At 40.1% G+C, this 18,511-nt stretch overlaps 1 protein-coding gene and 1 long non-coding RNA gene across 2 annotated transcripts in view; one reads left to right on the top strand and one right to left on the bottom strand.

The window, feature by feature from the left end:
* Positions 1-16,242, bottom strand: part of LOC119726635 (uncharacterized protein YJR142W-like) — a 40,398-nt gene extending 24,156 nt beyond the window's left edge. Inside the window, exon 1 of the mRNA XM_038198390.1 lies at positions 15,860-16,242. Within this exon, the coding sequence (XP_038054318.1) occupies positions 15,860-16,106 (247 nt within the window). The 5' untranslated portion in view covers positions 16,107-16,242. The remainder of the gene's footprint in view (positions 1-15,859) is intronic.
* Positions 15,215-15,589, top strand: LOC119726636. Its single transcript, XR_005270849.1, has 2 exons — positions 15,215-15,401; positions 15,539-15,589. It is a non-coding gene; the product is annotated as an uncharacterized LOC119726636 (long non-coding RNA).
* Positions 16,243-18,511: the final 2,269 nt, after the last annotated feature.

Genomic DNA, 18,511 nt, shown 5'->3' with positions numbered 1-18,511 from the left:
TTGGAATAGTTGGATGACCATAAAACGGGGACAGAATGTCTGTGGCACTGCCTATAATTGGTCATTAAAGACAATGGAAAGAACGGTTTACATGCAGGAACTCATGTCAACCTGGGGGTGATTTATAACCCAGCTTGTTACAAGTGTCCATGAATTGTTTATTAACATGCATGCGATCAGACAGCGTTCCATGCTCCAGGGTCCGTTGATGTTGGTTGTGTGTGTCTTCACAGATTAACCCTCAATCTTCTTTTTCTTTAGAAACGAGTTCCTATTATCTACAATTTTTTGGAAATGAGATTTCGCCTAAATGCTTATGTAAAGAATGGTTTTCATCCACATGTCTGGCATAGGGGACACCAAGATTGTAAAGTGGTCGGTAAAGACGGTGATGGTAAAGGGTCATGAGGGAAAATGTTCGTTTAGATCGCGCAAGGCATGATGGGAAACAACATGGCGCAGCCCTTAGACAACCCTATTGAAATTGTGTACACTACGGTTTGTTTGTGTCTGATTCTGCGCGTTCTGCATACACTTATTCTCATCTTTTTGGGGGCTAATATTTCACAACCTGCGTTGGCGCGATTTTACCGCGATAGGTCAATTCTGAGTGCCGTAGATAGTTGGGACGGGAGATATAGTCTTTTCTTTTCTATATCTTTGGAGATAATTGACATATCGCGATAGAATCGCGATAGAATTGCGTGAACGCAGCTTGTGAAATATTGTCCAAGTACATAATATATATATGGACGCGGAACGCGCAAAATATGTGATCAACAAAAATCAAATAAGTGTTCAAAAACACCCTTAGGTTGAGTCTTAAGTGGCGTGGCTAACTCGCAAACGGTGATAGCTACTATAGGTGCAGGCCACTAAATCGGTCCGAAATTGCCAACGCCGGCCAAATCACGATTCGCATGCCCTCATTGAGCATATTGTGGGCCATGAACTTGAGTGTTTGTTGGTGGAAGCCGTGCAGAGGACTGCGAGCTTGTATTTTTGTAAAATGTGGATGATGATTATGCACTAAAATGGCTCTATTTTTCACTGGAGCGTAGGCGACCATTTTAAAAAAGGGCAATGGGCTTCAGCACTGCTTTTAGGGGTCATCAGCTTTGGATGGAATTTTCTCCCAAAAGTCATTGTTCCCCCCCCCCCCAAACTTGAACCGAAAATGAGAGATGATGAAATAAGCTTTCATGTGAGGTACGTGTTGAACACCTCATACACTTAAGAGTATTTTTTATGAATTTCTGAAGTAGGTACTGGTGTGCAACCCTATGAACATGACGCAAGTACACCTTTTGGTCACGTGGTCAGTGTGGCAACTGCTTGGGATGTTTAGGGCAATACCTGGCGATCTTTTGATTTGTAATCAAAGTGTCACATAGATCTTCGGATTTTTTTTGTAGATTTTTGTTAACCACAAGCACTATTTCATACTTTGTAAATTTAACCCTAAAGGGGCCGGGTTATTTTAACCATCTCTCAGCCGGGGGATTCCGCCCCCCCCCCCCCCCCAGATCTCGGCTATCGAGTGACGAACAGTTTTGAAACTCGGTTCATGCATACAGCAATTCTTCATGAACATACCCAAGAAATTTCATGACCAAATGTCAAAGTGTTTTGGAATCCTGGCTAATTACTTATTCATATGTATGAATGGTAATTCTGGTCTGTGTACACGAACGGTATATGGGAAAATTCAGTTTTTTTTTCTTATTTAAGGATCGAAATTGTTAGTTGTTTGTTGAAGATCTTGAGAGGAAATTACTTTTTTTGAGAAGTATATTATTTTGTTTACTTGGTTCCTTTTCTTCTTTGTACCAGCTTAAAAACTAAATCGCGACTTTATCATTTTGAACCGGGAAATTTGAAGTGAGCCATTTCTCGCCGTTACATTGATAGTTTTCATTGGTGCTGCTTGCGTTTAGTCTGTTCGAAATTACTTTTTTTGAGAAGTATATTATTTTGTTTACTTGGTTCCTTTTCTTCTTTGTACCAGCTTAAAAACTAAATCGCGACTTTATCATTTTGAACCGGGAAATTTGAAGTGAGCCATTTCTCGCCGTTACATTGATAGTTTTCATTGGTGCTGCTTGCGTTTAGTCTGTTCGAAGCAGTGTTGAGTTTGCCTTTGTCAAATGTTTTCCTCTTTCATTTATTATGTGAAATAATTTATTGAAAATGAAATCTATAGTTTCAGTTCTTTTGAATTTTTGGTTTTTAACGTGATTTTTTTGTCGTCTATAGTTTTGCAACATTTTGCTTTAACTTTCTTATTTTTTTCTCTTGCTTTGCTATAGGCACATTTTTGTGCTTGTTTGGATCATGGTTCACCTTATCCCGCTTTTGATGAGCAATTTTTAGTGTTGTTTTAATGTAATTCTCTCTCTTTGATTGAATTCTTTTGAGAAGTTTCTTAGTCGTTTTCAACCTTGGTGTTGTGCAAGGATATACATTTGTTTGGCCTTGTTTTCTTAAGAAACTAGGTTGAAAGCTCATTTCAATGCTAGATTTGTAACGCTTTTTCTTGTACATTTTCATAGGAGTTAAAGATTTCCTTAATTATTTTACCTTGTGCTCCCATTTTTTTGGTTTCACACCGCTCAATGGCCTATGGCCTAGTGCAAATAGTTGGGAGCCTGTTCAGTTATTTTATGATGTGCTAATCCAAGAGTTGGGGGATTGTCTCCCGCTTCGTTTTTATCTTCGAAGTCGTTTATTGTCCCTGATAATTCATTACCTTTTTTTCTAATATGTTTTCTCTTTTGTAACTTTACAGACTTCATTATATGCACCATTCTTAATTAATTTTTTTGGCCTTTACTTTTTGTTTGTCTTTCTGGCTTAAGGTTGTACCTTTTTTTAGTCTTTACTTTTGATTGAAGAGTTTATTCTTTGGAGTTGGTTAATTGTCTTTGATTTTACGTTTATTGTATTATTATCAATTCTTTCGGTTCCTCTTTGTTGAAATTTTTTTGTCGGTTTGGTCTCCTATCTCCATTAATTAAGTGTCCTCGAGACTTTTCCCTTCCAAGATCCTGAGTTTAGTTAAATTTGGATAGTTAATCCCCATAGAGTCTGTTTAGTGCGAGTTCGCAATACTGTGTCAGTTTGACAGGCTACACGTGCTAAATGCGACCGGAAAACGGCTGCTACCCCCATTCCGCCTTAAAGTAAAAAGAATACACATCATGCATGCATTACACAAAATAGTTTTGAAGGACATTTTGGTCAGTCGTCCTTCAAACATCTCACATTTATGGAACAAGTTTTAAAATGTTATAGGAAAATGCGTGTTATACTACTTTGAGATGACTTTGAAAAAAATAAACTTGGGGCTTGACTTGACTTTTTGAAAAAATGACTGGAGACTTTACTTGACTTGTAAAACAAATGAATTGAGACTTGATTTGACTTGCTAAAATTTGTATTGGGACTCGACTCGACTTGGACAGAAATGATTTCGTTAAAACTCTGTAATTATTGAAACAAAGGCTATCTACGATCGATTTAAAAACAATACAACGTAATCTTTAATACCCGTAATATTTTTTTAATTAATGGAGAGACGCTGCAATCTGTCAGCAGACTACAAACATGGGCGAATGCACTTTCGTTCTCTTAATATGAAACGTTTCTTGTACACGTGATTGTGATTTCCCGTCTTCAAAATTACCAAACCTTGTTAGCAAACTGGTTGAACACGAAGCATTTACAACGGCGCAAGTGATCTGTAATCAAACTAATCCATTGTCCTGTTAACTTCAGTCCATCTTGAAATAGTTTACAGAAAACAGAGGCAGCCGTAATCTGAAAAGAAAACAGAGAGTGACCACCTGCAGATAATCCATGACAAGCTACATCAAAAAGTGCGCATGCGCATGTTGCTGTATGGAATTGCACGCACAAGACTTTAAGAAGTTTTTTATCCATATTGCCATCATCATTGTGTATCGTGCCCTCATCTAAAGTTCATCGGCTCCTACAAATGTCCTTTTTCTGCAAGTTTACATGTCTAAAATTTGCACCTTGACCAAACTGACAGGATTTCGGGTATGTTTTGTGCAGGAGTAATCACCTCCCCTGAGCCTATTTCTACTGTTTTTAGACATGTTGCAGTGTCTGTTCCTTCATGGTTGCTTGCTATATGACCATGGTATGACTGAGTGGATCGATAAGTGACGAACTTCTTCTGTGCGGTGTGTTCCTCCATGCTCCATCCATCATTGTGCATGTTCCATCATACCCATGTTCTCAAAGTACGTTTCGCCATATTCTCTCGGTAAGTACCGTTTCAGGCACAATTGCAGAATACCCCGCCACTCGATCTATCCACCTCGTAGCCGGGAGTTTCACATTCAACATACATTGATGACTTTTTGTTTTTCTCCCATCCCCCTCCCCCCACCGAGTTTTTATCCCGAATAGTTCAACACCACCTTTCTTTTTTAGCTTGAAGTTTGCAGTCGTTGATCGGTCAATGAGATTGTGTTAACACATTCGATCGTATTGTGTTGCCTGTGTGTGATTTGAGGCATGTCAGGCAGTACATAAATAATGCATTTTCTGAAGTTATCTTATTTCATATTTTATGTTGCAGGGTTTGTAGCGCGTATTGATTTGTCAGGGTATATAATACGCATATAGTAAATATATGAAAAAGGTAATTGAATCGATTTCACAAGAAGGATGCGTATGTGATCATGATGTGATCAAGTTTCTTTTTGGCCACTGCTTTGTTATGGTTTGCATGCATATTGTATGCGAAGACGGGCGTTAAAAAGTGAAGTCCACTACAACTACAAACTGGGAACCAGTTTGTATTCGGCGGTTGCTTGCTCATTGTTGAAAACATTTTTTTTATTATTGTGTATTCAATATCGGAATCTAAATCTTAAACTTCATTCACGCTTGCTTTCAATCTTCCCTGAAAAATATCGTGTCCACTATAAACCACAAAGTTGGACACGGATTATTCCATTCTGCCATAATCTTTTTGGTTGGTAATACGTTGAATGGTATACACTGAACGGGGGTCAGACAAGTCGACCGTTGAGACAACTCGACCGTATGTGCGACAAGTCGACCGTTGAGACAAGTCGCCTCGCATGTTTTGGGCCTAGGTTTGGGGAAAGTACCGGGGATTTTGACGGCGGCTGGTCGCCGTTTGGGAGTAATGACATATGAAGGGTTTTTTTTTGCATTAAAAGAGCCGATATAGCGCAGCGTGATTGGCCGTGCACATCGTTCGTTTGTTCTGGGCCACGTGCGCGCATCCCCGATCAACGTGGCCGTACCGTGCACGGTGGCATCGTTTTTGCCGGGCCTGTGTGCCCACTTGCCGCACCGGTCGACGTGCCCGCGTGCCGAGCCCGGCCCGGTCCTCGCGGCCGGGCGGGGCGCACCGGCCCGACGCGACGGCCACCGGATCGGAGCGCCCTCTGTACATCGAGTATGCCCGCGCCGCGCCCGTGATCGGTCTTGCCACAGATTTGTGCAACTTTTTCTGATCCACGTGTATTCATTTCCATTTAGTCGAGCAGTCTCAACGGTCGAGTTGTCCCGAGTCCAGTTGTCTCAACGGTCGACCTGTCTAACGGTCGAGTTGTCTCAACGGTCGACTTGTCCCGAGTCGAGTTGTCTCAACGGTCGACTTGTCTGATATCCTACTGCACATACCGTGCAATAGGCCAATTTGCACAAACCACCTAGGTGGGTAAAACGCGGAACTCTCATTTTAAAAGGTCTTCCCGGGTGAATTTCCAAAGAAAAAAAATCAGAGGAGTTGTTGAGAATATAATACATTAATCCAGATTAAAATTAAAAGATTGTGACGATTTTTAATGTTGGTTCTGCAGCGCTAAAGATGCCCCCTCCTACGGCATCGGAGCCAGTACGCGTATACTGCACATACCGTGCAATAGGCCTATTTGGACAAAAAAACCTAGGTGGGTAAAACGCGGAACTCTCATTTTAAAAGGTCTTCCCGGGTGAATTTCGGAAAGAAAAAAATCACAGGAGTTGTTGAGAATATAATACATTCATCCAGATTAAAATTAAAACATTGTGACGATTTTTAATGTTGGTTCTGCAGCGCTAAAGATGCCCCCTCCTACGGCATCGGAGCCAGTACGCGTATACTGCACATACCGTGCAATAGGCCTGTTTGGACAAAAAAAACCTAGGTGGGTAAAACGCGGAACTCTCATTTTAAAAGGTCTTCCCGGGTGAATTTCGGAAAGAAAAAAATCAGAGGAGTTGTTGAGAATATAATACATTAATCCAGATTAAAATTAAAAGATTGTGACGATTTTTAATGTTGGTTCTGCAGCGCTAAAGATGCCCCCTCCTACGGTATCGGAGCCAGTACGCGTATACTGCACATACCGTGCATAGGCCTATTTGCACAAAAAACCTAGGTGGGTAAAACGCGGAACTCTCATTTTAAAAGGTCTTCCCGGCTGAATTTCGGAAAGAAAAAAATCACAGGAGTTGTTGAGAATATAATACATTTATCCAGATTAAAATTAAAACATTGTGACGATTTTTAATGTTGGTTCTGCAGCGCTAAAGATGCCCCCTCCTACGGCATCGGAGCCAGTACGCGTATACTGCACATACCGTGCAATAGGCCTGTTTGGACAAAAAAACCTAGGTGGGTAAAACGCGGAACTCTCATTTTAAAAGGTCTTCCCGGGTGAATTTCGGAAAGAAAAAAATCACAGGAGTTGTTGAGAATATAATACATTCATCCAGATTAAAATTAAAACATTGTGACGATTTTTAATGTTGGTTCTGCAGCGCTAAAGATGCCCCCTCCTACGGTATCGGAGCCAGTACGCGTATACTGCACATACCGTGCATAGGCCTATTTGCACAAAAAAACCTAGGTGGGTAAAACGCGGAACTCTCATTTTAAAAGGTCTTCCCGGGTGAATTTCGGAAAGAAAAAAATCACAGGAGTTGTTGAGAATATAATACATTTATCCAGATTAAAATTAAAACATTGTGACGATTTTTAATGTTGGTTCTGCAGCGCTAAAGATGCCCCCTCCTACGGCATCGGAGCCAGTACGCGTATACTGCACATACCGTGCAATAGGCCTGTTTGGACAAAAAAACCTAGGTGGGTAAAACGCGGAACTCTCATTTTAAAAGGTCTTCCCGGGTGAATTTCGGAAAGAAAAAAATCACAGGAGTTGTTGAGAATATAATACATTCATCCAGATTAAAATGAAAACATTGTGACGATTTTTAATGTTGGTTCTGCAGCGCTAAAGATGCCCCCTCCTACGGCATCGGAGCCAGTACGCGTATACTGCACATACCGTGCAATAGGCCTGTTTGGACAAAAAAAACCTAGGTGGGTAAAACGCGGAACTCTCATTTTAAAAGGTCTTCCCGGGTGAATTTCGGAAAGAAAAAAATCAGAGGAGTTGTTGAGAATATAATACATTAATCCAGATTAAAATTAAAAGATTGTGACGATTTTTAATGTTGGTTCTGCAGCGCTAAAGATGCCCCCTCCTACGGTATCGGAGCCAGTACGCGTATACTGCACATACCGTGCATAGGCCTATTTGCACAAAAAACCTAGGTGGGTAAAACGCGGAACTCTCATTTTAAAAGGTCTTCCCGGCTGAATTTCGGAAAGAAAAAAATCACAGGAGTTGTTGAGAATATAATACATTTATCCAGATTAAAATTAAAACATTGTGACGATTTTTAATGTTGGTTCTGCAGCGCTAAAGATGCCCCCTCCTACGGCATCGGAGCCAGTACGCGTATACTGCACATACCGTGCAATAGGCCTGTTTGGACAAAAAAAACCTAGGTGGGTAAAACGCGGAACTCTCATTTTAAAAGGTCTTCCCGGGTGAATTTCGGAAAGAAAAAAATCAGAGGAGTTGTTGAGAATATAATACATTAATCCAGATTAAAATTAAAAGATTGTGACGATTTTTAATGTTGGTTCTGCAGCGCTAAAGATGCCCCCTCCTACGGTATCGGAGCCAGTACGCGTATACTGCACATACCGTGCATAGGCCTATTTGCACAAAAAACCTAGGTGGGTAAAACGCGGAACTCTCATTTTAAAAGGTCTTCCCGGGTGAATTTCGGAAAGAAAAAAATCACAGGAGTTGTTGAGAATATAATACATTTATCCAGATTAAAATTAAAACATTGTGACGATTTTTAATGTTGGTTCTGCAGCGCTAAAGATGCCCCCTCCTACGGCATCGGAGCCAGTACGCGTATACTGCACATACCGTGCAATAGGCCTGTTTGGACAAAAAAACCTAGGTGGGTAAAACGCGGAACTCTCATTTTAAAAGGTCTTCCCGGGTGAATTTCGGAAAGAAAAAAATCACAGGAGTTGTTGAGAATATAATACATTCATCCAGATTAAAATGAAAACATTGTGACGATTTTTAATGTTGGTTCTGCAGCGCTAAAGATGCCCCCTCCTACGGTATCGGAGCCAGTACGCGTATACTGCACATACCGTGCATAGGCCTATTTGCACAAAAAACCTAGGTGGGTAAAACGCGGAACTCTCATTTTAAAAGGTCTTCCCGGGTGAATTTCGGAAAGAAAAAAATCACAGGAGTTGTTGAGAATATAATACATTTATCCAGATTAAAATTAAAACATTGTGACGATTTTTAATGTTGGTTCTGCAGCGCTAAAGATGCCCCCTCCTACGGCATCGGAGCCAGTACGCGTATACTGCACATACCGTGCAATAGGCCTGTTTGGACAAAAAAACCTAGGTGGGTAAAACGCGGAACTCTCATTTTAAAAGGTCTTCCCGGGTGAATTTCGGAAAGAAAAAAATCACAGGAGTTGTTGAGAATATAATACATTCATCCAGATTAAAATGAAAACATTGTGACGATTTTTAATGTTGGTTCTGCAGCGCTAAAGATGCCCCCTCCTACGGCATCGGAGCCAGTACGCGTATACTGCACATACCGTGCAATAGGCCTGTTTGGACAAAAAAAACCTAGGTGGGTAAAACGCGGAACTCTCATTTTAAAAGGTCTTCCCGGGTGAATTTCGGAAAGAAAAATATCAGAGGAGTTGTTGAGAATATAATACATTAATCCAGATTAAAATTAAAAGATTGTGACGATTTTTAATGTTGGTTCTGCAGCGCTAAAGATGCCCCCTCCTACGGTATCGGAGCCAGTACGCGTATACTGCACATACCGTGCATAGGCCTATTTGCACAAAAAACCTAGGTGGGTAAAACGCGGAACTCTCATTTTAAAAGGTCTTCCCGGGTGAATTTCGGAAAGAAAAAAATCAGAGGAGTTGTTGAGAATATAATACATTAATCCAGATTAAAATGAAAACATTGTGACGATTTTTAATGTTGGTTCTGCAGCGCTAAAGATGCCCCCTCCTACGGCATCGGAGCCAGTACGTGTACACTGCACATAACGTGCATAGGCCTATTTGCACAAAAAACCTAGGTGGGTAAAACGCGGAACTCTCATTTTAAAAGGTCTTCCCGGGTGAATTTCGGAAAGAAAAAAATCAGAGGAGTTGTTGAGAATATAATACATTTATCCAGATTAAAATTAAAACATTGTGACGATTTTTAATGTTCGTTCTGCAGCGCTAAAGATGCCCCCTCCTACGGCATCGGAGCCAGTACGCGTATACATGTACTGCACATACCGTGCAATAGGCCTGTTTGGACAAAAAAACCTAGGTGGGTAAAACGCAGAACTCTCATTTTAAAAGGTCTTCCCGGGTGAATTTCGGAAAGAAAAAAATCAGAGGAGTTGTTGAGAATATAATACATTAATCCAGATTAAAATTAAAAGATTGTGACGATTTTTAATGTTGGTTCTGCAGCGATAAACATGCCCCCTCCTACAGTATCGGAGCCAGTACGCGTATAATGCACATAACGTGCATAGGCCTATTTGCACAAAAAACCTAGGTGGGTAAAACGCGGAACTCTCATTTTAAAAGGTCTTCCCGGGTGAATTTCGGAAAGAAAAAAATCACAGGAGTTGTTGAGAATATAATACATTCATCCAGATTAAAATGAAAACATTGTGACGATTTTTAATGTTGGTTCTGCAGCGCTAAAGATGCCCCCTCCTACGGCATCGGAGCCAGTACGCGTATACTGCACATACCGTGCAATAGGCCTGTTTGGACAAAAAAAACCTAGGTGGGTAAAACGCGGAACTCTCATTTTAAAAGGTCTTCCCGGGTGAATTTCGGAAAGAAAAAAATCAGAGGAGTTGTTGAGAATATAATACATTAATCCAGATTAAAATAAAAGATTGTGACGATTTTTAATGTTGGTTCTGCAGCGCTAAAGATGCCCCCTCCTACGGTATCGGAGCCAGTACGCGTATACTGCACATACCGTGCATAGGCCTATTTGCACAAAAAACCTAGGTGGGTAAAACGCGGAACTCTCATTTTAAAAGGTCTTCCCGGGTGAATTTCGGAAAGAAAAAAATCACAGGAGTTGTTGAGAATATAATACATTCATCCAGATTAAAATTAAAAGATTGTGACGATTTTTAATGTTGGTTCTGCAGCGCTAAAGATGCCCCCTCCTACGGTATCGGAGCCAGTACGCGTATACTTCACATACCGTGCAATAGGCCTATTTGCACAAAAAACCTAGGTGGGTAAAACGCGGAACTCTCATTTTAAAAGGTCTTCCCGGGTGAATTTCGGAAAGAAAAAAATCAGAGGAGTTGTTGAGAATATAATACATTTATCCAGATTAAAATTAAAACATTGTGACGATTTTTAATGTTCGTTCTGCAGCGCTAAAGATGCCCCCTCCTACGGCATCGGAGCCAGTACGCGTATACATGTACTGCACATACCGTGCAATAGGCCTGTTTGGACAAAAAAACCTAGGTGGGTAAAACGCGGAACTCTCATTTTAAAAGGTCTTCCCGGGTGAATTTCGGAAAGAAAAAAATCAGAGGAGTTGTTGAGAATATAATACATTAATCCAGATGAAAATTAAAAGATTGTGACGATTTTTAATGTTGGTTCTGCAGCGCTAAAGATGCCCCCTCCTACGGTATCGGAGCCAGTACGCGTATAATGCACATACCGTGCATAGGCCTATTTGCACAAAAAACCTAGGTGGGTAAAACGCGGAACTCTCATTTTAAAAGGTCTTCCCGGGTGAATTTCCGAAAGAAAAAAATCAGAGGAGTTGTTGAGAATATAATACATTTATCCAGATTAAAATTAAAAGATTGTGACGATTTTTCATGTTGGTTCTGCAGCGCTAAAGATGCCCCCTCCTACGGCATCGGAGCCAGTACGCGTATACTGCACATACCGTGCAATAGGCCTGTTTGGACAAAAAAACCTAGGTGGGTAAAACGCGGAACTCTCATTTTAAAAGGTCTTCCCGGGTGAATTTCGGAAAGAAAAAAATCACAGGAGTTGTTGAGAATATAATACATTCATCCAGATTAAAATTAAAACATTGTGACGATTTTTAATGTTGGTTCTGCAGCGCTAAAGATGCCCCCTCCTACGGTATCGGAGCCAGTACGCGTATACTGTACATACCGTGCAATAGGCCTATTTGGACAAAAAAAACCTAGGTGGGTAAAACGCGGAACTCTTATTTTAAAAGGTCTTCCCGGCTGAATTTCGGAAAGAAAAAAATCAGAGGAGTTGTTGAGAATATAATACATTTATCCAGATTAAAATGAAAACATTGTGACGATTTTTAATGTTGGTTCTGCAGCGCTAAAGATGCCCCCTCCTACGGTATCGGAGCCAGTACGCGTATACTGCACATACCGTGCATAGGCCTATTTGCACAAAAAACCTAGGTGGGTAAAACGCGGAACTCTCATTTTAAAAGGTCTTCCCGGGTGAATTTCGGAAAGAAAAAAATCAGAGGAGTTGTTGAGAATATAATACATTAATCCAGATTAAAATGAAAAGATTGTGACGATTTTTAATGTTGGTTCTGCAGCGCTAAAGATGCCCCCTCCTACGGCATCGGAGCCAGTACGCGTATACTGCACATAACGTGCATAGGCCTACTTGGACAAAAAAACCTAGGTGGGTAAAACGCGGAACTCTCATTTTAAAAGGTCTTCCCGGGTGAATTTCGGAAAGAAAAAAATCAGAGGAGTTGTTGAGAATATAATACATTAATCCAGATTAAAATGAAAACATTGTGACGATTTTTAATGTTGGTTCTGCAGCGCTAAAGATGCCCCCTCCTACGGCATCGGAGCCAGTACGTGTACACTGCACATAACGTGCATAGGCCTATTTGCACAAAAAACCTAGGTGGGTAAAACGCGGAACTCTCATTTTAAAAGGTCTTCTCGGGTGAATTTCGGAAAGAAAAAAATCAGAGGAGTTGTTGAGAATATAATACATTAATCCAGATTAAAATTAAAAGATTGTGACGATTTTTAATGTTGGTTCTGCAGCGCTAAAGATGCCCCCTCCTACGGCATCGGAGCCAGTACGTGTACACTGCACATAACGTGCATAGGCCTATTTGCACAAAAAACCTAGGTGGGTAAAACGCGGAACTCTCATTTTAAAAGGTCTTCTCGGGTGAATTTCGGAAAGAAAAAAATCAGAGGAGTTGTTGAGAATATAATACATTAATCCAGATTAAAATTAAAAGATTGTGACGATTTTTAATGTTGGTTCTGCAGCGCTAAAGATGCCCCCTCCTACGGTATCGGAGCCAGTACGCGTATACTGCACATACCGTGCAATAGGCCTATTTGCACAAAAAACCTAGGTGGGTAAAACGCGGAACTCTCATTTTAAAAGGTCTTCCCGGGTGAATTTCGGAAAGAAAAAAATCAGAGGAGTTGTTGAGAATATAATACATTTATCCAGATTAAAATTAAAACATTGTGACGATTTTTAATGTTCGTTCTGCAGCGCTAAAGATGCCCCCTCCTACGGCATCGGAGCCAGTACGCGTATACATGTACTGCACATACCGTGCAATAGGCCTGTTTGGACAAAAAAACCTAGGTGGGTAAAACGCGGAACTCTCATTTTAAAAGGTCTTCCCGGGTGAATTTCGGAAAGAAAAAAATCAGAGGAGTTGTTGAGAATATAATACATTAATCCAGATTAAAATTAAAAGATTGTGACGATTTTTAATGTTGGTTCTGCAGCGCTAAAGATGCCCCCTCCTACAGTATCGGAGCCAGTACGCGTATAATGCACATACCGTGCATAGGCCTATTTGCACAAAAAACCTAGGTGGGTAAAACGCGGAACTCTCATTTTAAAAGGTCTTCCCGGGTGAATTTCCGAAAGAAAAAAATCAGAGGAGTTGTTGAGAATATAATACATTCATCCAGATTAAAATTAAAAGATTGTGACGATTTTTAATGTTGGTTCTGCAGCGCTAAAGATGCCCCCTCCTACGGCATCGGAGCCAGTACGCGTATACTGCACATACCGTGCAATAGGCCTGTTTGGACAAAAAAACCTAGGTGGGTAAAACGCGGAACTCTCATTTTAAAAGGTCTTCCCGGGTGAATTTCGGAAAGAAAAAAATCACAGGAGTTGTTGAGAATATAATACATTCATCCAGATTAAAATGAAAACATTGTGACGATTTTTAATGTTGGTTCTGCAGCGCTCAAGATGCCCCCTCCTACGGTATCGGAGCCAGTACGCGTATACTGTACATACCGTGCAATAGGCCTATTTGGACAAAAAAATCCTAGGTGGGTAAAACGCGGAACTCTTTTTTTAAAAGGTCTTCCCGGCTGAATTTCGGAAAGAAAAAAATCAGAGGAGTTGTTGAGAATATAATACATTTATCCAGATTAAAATTAAAACATTGTGACGATTTTTAATGTTGGTTCTGCAGCGCTAAAGATGCCCCCTCCTACGGTATCGGAGCCAGTACGCGTATACTGCACATACCGTGCATAGGCCTATTTGCACAAAAAACCTAGGTGGGTAAAACGCGGAACTCTCATTTTAAAAGGTCTTCCCGGGTGAATTTCCGAAAGAAAAAAATCAGAGGAGTTGTTGAGAATATAATACATTAATCCAGATTAAAATTAAAAGATTGTGACGATTTTTAATGTTGGTTCTGCAGCGCTAAAGATGCCCCCTCCTACGGCATCGGAGCCAGTACGCGTATACTGCACATAACGTGCATAGGCCTACTTGGACAAAAAAACCTAGGTGGGTAAAACGCGGAACTCTCATTTTAAAAGGTCTTCCCGGGTGAATTTCGGAAAGAAAAAAATCAGAGGAGTTGTTGAGAATATAATACATTAATCCAGATTAAAATGAAAACATTGTGACGATTTTTAATGTTGGTTCTGCAGCGCTAAAGATGCCCCCTCCTACGGCATCGGAGCCAGTACGTGTACACTGCACATAACGTGCATAGGCCTATTTGCACAAAAAACCTAGGTGGGTAAAACGCGGAACTCTCATTTTAAAAGGTCTTCTCGGGTGAATTTCGGAAAGAAAAAAATCACAGGAGTTGTTGAGAATATAATACATTTATCCAGATTAAAATTAAAAGATTGTGACGATTTTTAATGTTGGTTCTGCAGCGATAAACATGCCCCCTCCTACGGCATCGGAGCCAGTACGTGTACACTGCACATAACGTGCATAGGCCTACTTGGACAAAAAAAACTTAGGTGGGTAAAACGCGGAACTCTCATTTTAAAAGGTCTTCCCGGGTGAATTTGGGAAAGAAAAAAATCACAGGAGTTGTTGAGAATATAATACATTTATCCAGATGAAAATTAAAACATTGTGACGATTTTTAATGTTGGTTCTGCATCGATAAAGATGCCCCCTCCTACGGCATCGGAGCCAGTACGCGTATACTGCACATACCGTGCATAGGCCTATTTGCACAAAAAACCAAGGTGGGTAACACGCGGAACTCTCATTTTAAAAGGACTTCCCGGGTGAATTTCTGAAAGAAAAAAATCAGAGGAGTTGTTGAGAATATAATACACTTATCCAGATTAAAATTAAAACATTGTGATGATTTTTAATTTTGATTCTGCCTGTGTAAAACGCGAAACTCTCGGAGGCCCATACCCATTGATTGCGTTGCCTGGGTAAAACATGGAACTATTGATACAGAAGGCCTTCCCATAAACTTGTGGAGGATATAAGACAATTGTTGACATTGCAAATAAAACATTACGATCATACCATAATGTTACTTCTGCAGAATTCGTTCTGCAGCGGTACATTATCCCCCTATCAACTGTTTAAAACACGTGCTTCACAGAGCACTGAGTCAAAGCTGCACCCTTGGTTTGTAAACGGCATGTATCCCTGTACAGCATGTGTTCTGCACTGTTCTGCAAATACTACACACAATTATTATACGACGGCACAAACAGGTGGGAAATCTTTTATTTTCAATTTATTTAAGGGTAGAATGTGACGATTTTGGGACTTAATAATGAGATTTGTCGCTTGTTGTACTTTTAAAGCCAGTATTTCATCTTAATTTAGTGTTTTATTAACAATTTTGCAGAGTTCCGCAGAGTTCTGCACGTTCTGCAAGTTCCGCAAAATACCCACACCCCATAATTTCCCTCATAAATCAAAGCCCTGCCCTCTTTCCTCCACAATATTCAACCTGTTGATACCAAAATGTCACTTTTGGGTGTCGTTTACTAGGCCTAATTGATTAAGTCAGTTGTTTTGGTGCGTCTTTCAACCTTTTATATAGGAACGGGGTCCTAAAAGGTAAGGATTACCCAAAATACTAACTCACTGAATAATTTACAAAACAAACATGACAAAGATAAAATGAACCACACGATTCCTACATGTCCCGAGCTTAAAGGCCTACCTTTAGAGTAGAAAGAGTTGCTCCATCTAACAACTTCCAGCATTTTATCTGACCACTGCTGAGTCGATGCAGACGACATTGTTGCCAAAGGAACGAGTGAATTCCCAGTTACGTGTACCGTGCCTGTGTCTGTGATCATCCAGGAACTTAAGGAAGTCCGTGTGTGTTGAAATTTTCCACCGCGATGACACTTCTCCAAACAGCGGGCGGTTACTGTAAGTGGACTGGCAACACGCCCCCAATACATTTGGCCTATCTAGTAGTGAATACAAAACATCTATCATATTTAATCGCTTGAACAAACTTGAAAAGGCTTCAAAGTTTGACAGCCGCAATCAAATCACGGTTGACCCACTTACTGCATGGTAGATGGTGCATGTACTTGTATTATATTACACAACATACAAGAACTCTTGGGGGCGCACTTACCAATGTGCGGTGTTTGACTAGTCTGCAACACAAGTCGGCGTAGTTTACTATCCCTTAATAGTCCTTGATCCTTCACACTTTGCTTCACACTGTAATTGGCAGTAATTAATCAGGCTATTTTAAAATTGTCACTTGCATTCGAGTTGTCATGAAAAAATCACATGGTTATTGAAGGAATTCTGCACGCATGCAGCGGATCTTCCTTCTCAAGCAGACGTTTTGAATTAAGACTACACACATTCCTAGGGAAAAAAAGGGGCGGGGGGGGGAGGGATTTTTTCTTTGTTAAAAAGGGACTATCTGTAATGAGTGGGGGAAAAGGATAGAAAAAAAGAAATCTTCCGCTTTCAATAATTTCTGCTTAATAAATTATTTAGCTCACAACTATTAGCATTTCACCACAGTGCTTTGAAGGGGGGGGGGGGGGGGGGGTGCAACTGGATGTCATTGTAACAAGTCCACTTTCAATAACTGACACATAGACTCTCAATTCTTTTCAGACGGCAAAACTGGAACCTCTTTATTACACGTGATTTGAACACAAAGAAATATACGTAGTCAACTCCTTTCAGGTGCCTTTGGGTTGAACAAAATTATTTTTGGTAAGGTCAAGCTAATATTTTTCAAGACAGAAAAGTGATGTGATATCTATAAAAACCCTTCAGATGCTGAAAATGTCAGTAAAGACTTTTGAAAATCCACTCATCATCGTGATCAGTTCATAACTTTTGATCAATTTGGAGCTGCATTGGTTTTACTAACAAAACCAGTTCTGTGTGGAGATATCTCATTCTCAACTTTTGTGTGACTCAAAAAATGGTGCGAAAATTTGTCACCATTCATATAGGGATTCCCCAGAATACATTGGAAACACAGTGGTCGACATCTATCTTGCATAACATTGATCAAATCTAAAGTGCATAATTTTATTTTCTTTTAATCCTATTGGTCCAATTGTAGTAACTTTGAATTTTTAAGGGATGGTGCATTTCTCATCAAAAAATCAATAGTGGTGCAAACAGTGATGGATTTTATATGCCAAACTGTAATGGACAATTTGGTATGACTGGTTATTACAAACAGGAAAAGAAAAGGTCATTCTCATGAGGAATAAGATACATTGAGGTGATCAATATCTGTGGCTGGAAAAGAAACTTTTTTGTGCAAAAAGCTTTTAGAAGCCCGAGTCTGTTTGGGGTCAGTTGGGGAAATGGGATCTTTATTTATGGGAATTCCAAAACCCTTTCTTCAACAACAAAACACTTTGATTTAATAATTTATCAACAAACACCACTGATATAAATCCATCTTTTTTTTGTTAAAATTCTTGTTTGATAATTTTGTGGTTGGTTTTGGAAAGGGAATTTGAAATTGTCCTTTTTTTTCCCTACTGAAAGCTAGCCTGATTTGGAGGCCACTTATTTTTCCAGCCTATCCATTCAATGTAAAATGCGGACAAATAAAACTGCATTCAAACCAGTGCTGGGTTCCCGTCAACATCAATCCGTCTTCAAAAAGTGTTTCAATACAAAGCATATTAATTTCTCATTGTCAATCTCTATCTACAATATCAACATCTTGCTCTCAAAGTCACAACCAAAACTCTAGACAGTAATCAACTTGACCTCTTGATCCGTTTATTAGAGCACAATCAAATTTCTACAAAAAGATGTCAATACTCTGCAGGCTTGTCCAAACTAATTTATGAATTCGATTCGAATGGGAAATTTATTGGGTCTGTAGGTGATTTAAACAATCTGATTGCAAAATAGGCTGTTAATTGGACTTTTTTTTAAATTTCCCATAAAAAAAATAATTACGCTGTACAATTACTTGCAATTTAGGCAAAAATATCTTCCAAATTAAGGTCATAGGTTAAATTTCCATTTTTGGGCATTTGCTTTGTTCAACCGATACTTCATTAAAGCACATTTTCTAGAAGAGAAACCAAACTGGGACTTATTTACTAATAGAATGTGATAAATTATGAATATTTGGACAAGCCTGTCTGTTGACTAATAAAAAAATGTGCACACGACAATCGAGTCTGCCCATGGAAGGAATGGCTACTCATTAAAATATGACTGCAATCAAAGCCCCCCCCCCCAAAGAAAAAGGCCAAGTAACTTTGGCAAGACCAAACAATAGTTCAGAACTTGTACCGAGTCTAAGTAAACGTTCAGTCTTGGATCAAGTCCAAAATGTCCCAGTAGTTATCATTAG

The sequence above is a fragment of the Patiria miniata genome, unplaced genomic scaffold (assembly GCF_015706575.1).
Source record: "Patiria miniata isolate m_02_andy unplaced genomic scaffold, ASM1570657v1 HiC_scaffold_2, whole genome shotgun sequence".
In the NCBI taxonomy this organism is placed as follows: domain Eukaryota; kingdom Metazoa; phylum Echinodermata; class Asteroidea; order Valvatida; family Asterinidae; genus Patiria; species Patiria miniata.
Note: the sequence above shows the minus strand (reverse complement) of the source record. Positions and strands in the feature narration are given on the sequence as shown.